The 10,010-nt window shown below is 36.4% G+C and overlaps 1 protein-coding gene across 1 annotated transcript in view; it reads right to left on the bottom strand.

The window, feature by feature from the left end:
• Positions 1–5,930, bottom strand: part of LOC111872921 (glycine dehydrogenase (decarboxylating), mitochondrial) — a 30,549-nt gene extending 24,619 nt beyond the window's left edge. Inside the window, exons 1-4 of the mRNA XM_023867211.2 lie at positions 5,576–5,930; positions 3,432–3,510; positions 2,731–2,866; positions 825–989 (exon numbers count right to left, since the gene is read on the bottom strand). Of these exons, the coding sequence (XP_023722979.1) occupies positions 825–989; positions 2,731–2,866; positions 3,432–3,510; positions 5,576–5,848 (653 nt within the window). The 5' untranslated portion in view covers positions 5,849–5,930. The remainder of the gene's footprint in view (positions 1–824; positions 990–2,730; positions 2,867–3,431; positions 3,511–5,575) is intronic.
• Between the last annotated feature and the right edge of the window lie 4,080 nt (positions 5,931–10,010).

Genomic DNA, 10,010 nt, shown 5'->3' on the forward strand with positions numbered 1-10,010 from the left:
CATTTGTAATTGTGATTGCATATTTCTGAAGGTTAAATGCATGAAGACTGAAATGTTTGTATTAAACCATTTTTATGATATTGTATTTTTCATATGCTTGAGTTTGTTTGGATTTTTAAAAAATACAATTTAAGTACTTAGTAGCATAGAATTTTAGCTAAGTTTATAAATTGTTTAAATATTAAATGCATTTACCATGAAGCAGAATTCTTATATAAAATCAAGTCATACAGCCAAATACTAGTTCTGATATGTTTGAAATGTACTCAGTCTCCATGACTAGCAGACTTCATTGCAGAGAGTGAAAGATAAACTGAGAGTCTGGACATACCAACTTGAAACACTCTGTCTCCTAAGTGTCTATGAGCTTTCTAATGGGAACTGATTGTATGACTGGTTAACTGCTGTTTACATGAGCCATCACATGCAGTGATCTTAATTAACTAACTAAATAAATAAACTATGTGGAAATAGGACTCCAATATTTGATGGCACTAGTTCCAGAACCTATCACTGAAGATGAATCTGAGCCAATTCAGTGAAACTCCTATCCCTATCTACCCATCCCCTTGTCTTCATAATGTCTCCTTTCCCAGAGGTTCTTTTATCCCCATCTGAATTATATGTGTACCCCAGAACGCCTTTATTTTACAACCATAACAATAATAGGTGAACAGTGTGTATGATGGAGTTTCTTTTTATATGATGCCTCCCATATCACACTTCCTCTCTCCTAGGTCTGAATTTTCCTGGGAATATTGTTTCCAAGCACTTGAAATATGTATTGTACCATCGAAGTTGAAAGATCATACCAGTCATTTTACCTATGACAAAGACTCATGGCTTCAGCTGCTGCAGTACCCTCATCCAGCAAGGAAGCATTAGCCACTTCCATACCAGTCAGATCAGTGACCATTGTCTGGTAGTTGAGGAGCCCTTCCAGACGGCCCTGAGCAACCTCTGGTTGGTAAGGTGTATACTGAGTTGTCCTAGAAACGAAGTGCCAGTCATATTACTTGTCTTTGATTATGTTTGGGCTTAAAAATATGGAGGTTATGGAAACTTCAATAAAACAGGGATTGGATATAGTCTGTATCACGCACACGCAAGCATGCTTGCGCGTCATGTCCTAACCACAATAATAACCCAGAATAAAATCAAAATATAATAACTCCTAATAAATCCTTACAAATTGTGCTGCATTTCAATTGCGTGGGTATGGAAAATAGGAAACAAAAGTGGAAAGATTTACAACCTCACTGCATTACACATGTATTACATATGTGTTCCTTGTTATCACTTGCATCTAGTCTTACAAGACATTTGTTAGACAAATGTGGCAGTCAATCAAGGAAAATAAGAGGACCTGATAAGAAAAGATTGTGTTTCAGGAGGACTGCAGTGCATACCCCTTTAGATCATTGAAAAAACAAAGAAATTATAGAAGAGCAACAAATTTAACAAATAATTTATGAACAATACAGAAGAAATTTTAATGTTGACAGGATGAACTCTGAAAGGATTTTGAAAAGATACTATAAATCACCCAGAAGGAAAAAGAATTTTAATTACAGCTCTGAGACAATGGAAGGATTCTGTTTTGTAATATTCGTAACAGGCCTTAATAAGCCTAAAAATATTATATAGACAGGGTTTGGATTGGTAATTGGATTTATTTAACACCTACAGATCATAACTATATTGCTATAGCCAATTCACACACTACAATTCACTACAGCATGCACCAAGTCTTCTCACTCTGCTGTATCTTCACTGGTTGTTGCCTGGTAACAGCTTCCAACGTTGTAGCTTCCGTGTCCACGTTGTTACTGACTCACAACTCACTAAACTGTAGACTTGTCCTGCTTATAACACCCCTCCCAACATTTCTTTTACAGTAGCATCATGTTGCTATTGCACGGACTGTGTAGAGAACACTGTTTCTGGGTTACTCCATTGTTAAGTGTTATGAATCTTTTGCACCATTACTTAACAATGGTCGTTGTTTGCAGAGCCATTACGTAGCAACAGCTGTTGTATAGCTGCTTATTTAGTTGTCGTTGCCTAGCAATGAGTGTACATGCCTCAATATACCGAAAAAGATGAGGACAGTGATGTATTCATGTATGATGTATTCAGGTATTGCAAAGCTGATCTTCCTAGAGATATCGATGCAAAGTCTGTTGTTACTTTACCTTGTATTTTGTTAAATATTCACCACACTGGAAAATATTTAAAATAAAACTTGTAGATCTATACCATAATGTCATGTACCAAGTTTTTGTACATTGAGCAATATTTGAGTAAATAGGAAACATTAATTTGAGAGTCATGTAATAAATGAATTATACTTCCCAAGATTTATGGAACCCGAAGGTTCATTACCGTGTTCACAAGAGCTACGCAATTGGCAACTTCTCAAGAAGGGCTCAGCTCCATGAGTAATGAGTGAAACGAGTTATACTGGATTGATATGAATCAAAATTAGTTTGCTAACTTCTAGCATAGACTTCTGATATAGAATTTAATTAAAATCAATATATTGAGTAGATACACTGACAAGACCTGACCATTGAATGTTCATTCTGTCCAGGGACCACAGAAAATCTTGGTTCATGATGAAATTATGAGCAGATTAGACCCTGGAAATATGCATTATCATTCAGTTCATAAATTGATATCTCCACATTTGTTTCCATTAACCTGAATATACACTGTATGGCAACCTACCATCCAGGATTCTCAAATATATTTCTCATGATCGTGTGTGGCACACAGCAATTATTGTAACCCATTCCAATGTAGCTTCTCCAGATTTTGTTTTTCTCAGCTATCTCTCTGATGCGATTTATCAACTCGTATTCTCCTGTGATCAGAAAATTAATATTTGATGTTGTACACATAAATTACCATTGAAGACAGGCAACATCTACCAGTTTAAAGACTGAAGTTTCTGAGGAAACTTTGTTAATACATCAGAGTATAAATACTTTTCAGAAGGTTCCAAAGGCAGTTACTTGTGAACAATTAATGGGAAAAGACATTTTTGTTGAACTGGTTGATTATAGTACATTCCTAGGCTATTTTTAGTTTTATGCCAAGTTTGGTTCAGTATGGTTTGTTTAAGTCAATTAACTTGGTTCTCTTTTCATGACAAGTATGTTTACCAGCGTTTTAATCATAGTGTAGGCCTTCTGGATTGTAATGGAGTGAACCTGAAACACCCAAACAATCCTGTCTCCATCTCATTAATTTCTTTTAATAATGAATTTTTTACATCTGTTTTAGAAAAAATATATGTGCATGGGATTGTGCTATCATAAATTGTGGTTATCAGAAGGTTATAATTCTTATCACATAATTGTGTTTCAACTGTCATTCACAGAGGAGTTAAAAAGTGTCACAAATTGTTTGCTACAAGTATAACATACCCACTGGTTCTTCAATTTCCAAATCTTTGTTAAGTCGAATTTTAGCAGGAACAGCCTTGTCTGTCATTTCATCAAGAGTCTATAAACAAAACAAATGGACTCACAATGCAGCCAAGTATTCTGTATTAATGTGAGTGTAAATATTCCACTCCAGTTTCTGCTTAGGTCAGACTAAATTTTCTTAAAGGCATAACTTGTGTTTTAATACTGTAATTAGGTATTGAAAGTTTTTAATCCAATAGAAGGAGTTGAGGGATTAGCTTATTGTTCCAATGTACATCATGGCCATGATTTCAAATTATACTTTAGTCAGTAACTGTCTTTGTGCAGGCTATTGAGGCCCATAAGGTTGTGAGAAGTTAAGTCTCCCACATTTTTTAGACAGTCGGCTCACATATGGTGGTGAGGTTGTAAACCTCATGTGCTGGCCACCCTTTACCCCAGGAAGTTTCCTGGTACTCATTTCTGTTAGAGGCTGGGTCGACCCCAGGGCCATAGTGTGGCTTGAAGTATTAGGTCAATTGAAGACTGCAATGACCTCGTTGAGAATCGAAACTGTGACCTTCCGGCCTATAGTATAGTGCCTCAACCAACTACACTAACATGTGCTGGGATAGTATAGTTATAGTGACGGGCTACAGGCTGCATGACAGAGGGGTTTGGAGTTCAAGTCCCAGTAGGGTAAAGAATTTTGTCTTCACCTTGTCCAGACCAGTTCTGGGGCCCATGCAGCCTCCTATCCAGTGGGTACTGCATGTTGTTTCCCTGGGAGTAAAGATGCCAGGGCGTGAAGCTGACTACTCATCTCCAACTAGTGCCGAGTTCAAGAAAATGTGGCTCTATATATTCACTCTCCCATATGCCCCCATGGAATAGTTTTTAATTGGTTAAGCACAGGGACAACTTGAGTCAGAAATATTTCTTGTTCTTTACAGTTGTAAATACGTGTGATAGAGATTATTGTTATTTTATTTTGGGGAAGAACTGATTAAGTACAAATTCTGTATTCATTGAATCTGTTATATATAACATTAAAATATCTCAGTGTCCCATGTTTATAATAGTTAACTTGTAAGCAATGTTTCCTACATATTTGTATGGAATTCAAATTTCAAATTCCAACCTCTGATGGTTGTACATACTGCAACAAGACTGTCTTAACAAAAGTTGTATATTAGTGATAGCTGTATTACCAAACATCATTTCAAGACACTGTGTTAAATGGTGTTGGTGTTACTCCAACCTCACAAGTTCATGCATCCATCATGCTGTTGTTATTGACTGTAGAAAATTAAAATGTGAAGTGCCACCTCTAGTGGCATTACATCTTTACAGGATTTCATGAAAATTTTCAGCTAGATCAGAAGTTGGAAGAAAACAAATACACAGCATGCTAATAACATAAGCCTTCTTTTGCCCTTAAAGAATGAGAGTATGCCAAAAGAAAATCAATCAAAATTATAGACTTTTAGTGCCCTATTATGCTGATTGTGTCATTTAAGTAACAGTTTTAATTATATTTAGTTATTTAATTCTATACTTATTTATTTGGTTGTGTCATACTTAAAAATTGCATGTTATGTAGCATTGGATGAAAACTTGTATTATATGATAATTCTCAAAGGAACTTCCAGATAGAATTAAGGGCTGAAACTGAGCAAATATAAAGAAACATGTGCAGAAAATAAAAAATCCCTTATATGTTTCATGAGTTCAAACCTGACTTCACTTCTTTGGACATCCATTAGTTTAGATTTTGAATCCTCTAAGCCCTAAGTGCCCATGGCACAAGTGTTCGTTTTTTCGAACATGGTCAATAAATAGTAAATAAATTCTGGTCCTTACATTTTTACAACTGGAGCTTAATTTGTGGCTTCAGCTTCGAGGACTAGGCAGCTTCAAATGTTTAGGATTTTCTTAAATGTTGTAACTCAGCATTTAGTGTGACCTTATCCAGAAGCCAAAGCCACACAGCAAATAAATTGTTTAATTTCCAATATTAGACACAGGGTGCTCAAAATTAAGTAAATTGAAGAGAAAACTGGGAAAGCATAAACCATTTTGTTTCTATTGCCAGGAATTCACTAATGTTATAGATTGTGTTCTTCAGAATATCCATCACAATGAAAACCACTTTAACTTACTCTAAATCCAAGAAGTTCCAGCATCTGTGTCTGTTCATGTTCCCTGGGTCCAATGTGCCGAGCTGGAAATTCTTCACATCTTGGAAACAACTTGGCTAAGCGTTGGAGTCCGTCATTATTAAATTCATTAACTGTAGTGTTCAATATATCATTTGGCAAGGGGTTGGGATTTGTTGTAAGAGTACAATATTTTGTATATTTAGGCAGTCTCTTCTTGAATAGCTCTATTAGCTTCTTGTTCCCATGTATACTAGCAGCTGTAATTCTGTGCATGATTCTTAGTTACAAATTGAAAGTAACAAATCGGGTATAATACTTCAGTGTATCACATTCACAACTAAGCTGCATGAAGATGTTTATGTCCTATATGTAAGAATAAAGTTGTTTCTTATGTTGAGTTCAAGAATAGCATATGTTAATGTCTGTGACTTCAGATCTATGCTAGAACAATTAGATACTGAAATTTTCTCTTTGCCTTTACTTCGGGGCAAATAATTAGGACTGTTCCTGTGCTTAAACACCAAGACAAGAATGCATATAAGGGAGATGGAGGTAAAGCTCCATATGTACTTAACCTCAGCATTTAAGAGTGGTGAGTGGTCAGACATTTCAGTTTCCTGTCAATTTATTTTTTTAAATAAATATTAGAAAATTTGATAACACTTTTTCAGACATAATTCTAACCATTCTTTGAATAATGTAAGGGCAAAATCTAGAAAAAGTTCGCTAGAATCTGGTTGTGAAATGAAGTTGTATGAAGGAGAGAACTTTGGGATTACTTAGTCCAATGTATAGTACTCTGAAAGAACACAACGTTTCATAAACTGGATCTGTTTTTATCTTCAGATGGAAGGCTGTGAAAAACACTATCAGTTGTTTCTGTTAGAAAGAGTTAATCTCATTGATCCAGTGGTTGAGATAGCTATTTCTATCAGAACAAACTCAGCACATATCTCCCTGTCCTTTCATTTGAGAACAGAAAAGCATCCAATTTCCAAAAGGTTATATTCTTTCAGAAAATTAGACAATGGACAAGGTCCATAAACTCAATAGTCCCAAGTGTAATAGTGAAGATGTGTACTAAAGAAGATTGAGACTAGCTCTTTCTTATGGGCCACTGACTAGGTCTGTCCTGCCCCATCCACCTGAGGATAAAGACAGATCCAGTCTTCGAAACATGGTTTTTTGTCTTATACATACCAGACGATGGAGAGAGTCCAAAATAAGCCTAATAGTTCTGTACAAGATATCCCTTATTTAGTTAAAAACAAAGAATTATTTTCTTGGAAGGGAGTGGTTGCTGCTGTTAGCAAGCATAACTGTTAAGTATGGTGGTATGGCCATAGCTAGTAGGATCACAGGTTCAAATCTCACATAGGACATAGACGTTTTCATGTGATACCAAATACCACCAATCACTATAATTATTTCCATTTCCAATCAATTAAGGGTTCTGTAGATAACTCAGTTCTGTCTGAAGAATTGTAGGACACAATTCCTGAGACTGAAATATCTAAAAAACTGAGATAAATACTCTGAGGAAGAGATAGAGGAAGTACATTATTTTTTTTAATGCTAGTGGGGTGGGGCTAAATCCCTTGTACTGTGGCCACTTCTGGTCTATTGTACCAAAGTACATTATTTAGAATAGGATTTTACATTCGAATAGCAAGGAATGCCATTGGAACTCTAAGGTTAAAGTATCCCAAAACATAAATAATAGTATTGTTTACTAAAGTGTTTCTTTACTGGCTTTCCTCGTTAAATTCCTCAGTATCATGAAGAACAGTGTCATTTTCAATTTTATGAGTAATGTATGGTTTTACAGAATCACTGTCGGTAATGAGAATATTACAGTTCATGTAAAATAAAGAAATGTATTTACTTGCCAGTTTCAGATTTTGTGTATTGTCATTTTAGAGGGTCACTCAATATACCTATGTTACTTGGAAATACAATACTGGTGTTCTGCTATAAGCCTGTTTGTGAATACTGTATTGTATGTGACAAAACACACGTTCTTTCTGTTGTCATTGTCATTGTTGTCATGGTGTTCTGCTATAAGCCTGTTTGTGAATACTGTATTGTATGTGACAAAACACACGTTCTTTCTGTTGTCATTGTCATTGTTAATGCTGCCGGTGCTGCTGTTTTCATTAGAACGGCATGGCGCTAATGAGCAGTATGGTTAGCATATCAACCACATACAGTGAATAAATAACACCTCTCAGATTAATCAGTGATACAAAAATTTTTACATCCCTCAAATCTGTGTATGATACATTTCTTCTGCAATCCAGCTTTATCATCAGTTTCAAGATATCATACTGAACAGTCATTAATTCACTGTAGATACTTTCCTACATCAGGTTTTAAAGATGTAATTACACATTTCTTATAAAGCTTCCCCACCTCAGTTTCTTCCAGTTTATTCAGATTTGAGGATTTTCATATAAATATGGTGTCCTCATTAGCCGTTCTTACTCACAGAAGTGTAGTCAGAATTGTGAAAGTTTCATGTCCCTGATCAAATACGTATGTTGTTCACTCAGTTGACACAAACTGAAATTAAGACAATGATTTCTGCATTTTCATTATGGTGCCTTGCACATTATAAACCGCCAATTGATACATATTCCACTCATACTCTCTAAGATATTGAGACACACACACAGAATGTTGGTTCAAAGTTTATCTTCTTTTCAGGGTCAGCAAGATGATAAGTATCATACAGAACAAGTGGCTATAGACCATCAGTTTTATATTTCATTAAAATGATTTAGTTGGATGGAGGAAAGCTTCAGATGCAAGAGGTCCTGGGTTTGAATCTACTTAATCAATGCAGTTGATAAATTACAATTTCATAAAACAAAGGGAATGGAAGGAGTCCAAATCCATGACAAAGACTGAGAAATGTTGAGAGATTTTTTTGAACGCTTGTACAACATCGGACAGAAGAGTACTGTAAAATTGCACAGATTGGAAAATATGTGCACTGCCCTTAGGTGTAAATGCTGTATGAGCCCCTTCAGTTCAGTTATTCAGTATAGAGGAGGTGGGTTTCCCCATGCACTGGGACTAATAGTCTATTGTACGTCCCCCTTTAATTTCTACTGTCGCCATACCCTACCGATACTGGTGCCCGCTATCTTCCCTTTCTGCCAGCGAGGTCGGCCCTCTACTGGCAGTGGTACCCGATAATTCTCCCCTTTCTGCCAGCAAGGTCGGCCCTCTACTGGCATTGGTACCTGATAAGTTCCCCAGCTACCGGAGGCACTGGAAACTACTTGGGCGGGAAATATTTTGCCTAATTTTACTCAGAGGTCTCCTAGAGACATGAGGATCTTTTACGTGCCGTAAATCTACGACACGGGACCCACGGTTTAAAGTCCCTCCCGGAGGACTTGTTCCCTGAATTTTTCCGCCCTTAAAAATTCCACGACCTCCACCGGGTTTTATGAGCCCCTTAATAACACATGTATATGGTGCATAACTTAAAATAACTATCTCAATTGGCTGACTAACAGTTTATGTAGGGAACTACGTTATAAAGGAAGAAAGATTGAAGAATGTGCTTTAACTGGTTATACTTTCAGATAATGAAGTGTACTCCTATCTTTCTTGGGTAAAGGAGAGTATGAAAAAGTGACTATTGCAGCATGTCATATTATGTGACTGACTACTTGTAATTTAAATCTCCCGTTTTGCTATGGAATATACTCGTACATCTTACATCAGTCTACCACCAGTTCACTATTTAGGACAACATACAAATACCGGTATTTATTCTAAAATTCTACAATTGCAAAATAAACATGAATCCAGAAAACTTGCTAGTGGTACAAATATTTATTTTCTGAATTTATTTTATGGCCGCGCCATAGCTCAAGAGGTTAGTCGCTGGCTTCCCACCGCGGCGGCCCGGGTTCGATCCCGGGTCTGGTCAAGTGGGATTTGTGGTGGACAAAGTGGCGCTGGGGCAGGTTTTCTCCGAGTACTTCGGTTTCCCCTGCCAATCTCCATTCCACCAATTGCTCCACAATCACCCTCGCCTATCATGTGGGGCTGGTACAATAGGCCAGAAGTGGCCGCAGTACAAGGGACTTAGTCCCACCCCACTAGCATTAAAAAAAACAAAAAACATATGACAGTTGTACTTACGCAGATACAATTAAGTATTCCTTATCCATGTGTAGCAACTGTGTGATGCGGAAACTTATCTTGTGACGTTTGTTATTTCTTGATAACTTTAAATTTCTAAAGAAATGTTATTTTTTAATGACACATTTTGTATTCCATATATATTAGTACTTATTTGTGCTGTCTTTACTAATGCTCTCAATAGTTCTGAATTCATAACAGTAAATGTCAGGATGATTAGTAAATAATGAATTTGAAAAGAATATGCAACGAAGTGGCCTTGACCTAATTTGAG

Source organism: Cryptotermes secundus, unplaced genomic scaffold, assembly GCF_002891405.2.
Source record: "Cryptotermes secundus unplaced genomic scaffold, Csec_1.0 scaffold407, whole genome shotgun sequence".
Taxonomy (NCBI): domain Eukaryota; kingdom Metazoa; phylum Arthropoda; class Insecta; order Blattodea; family Kalotermitidae; genus Cryptotermes; species Cryptotermes secundus.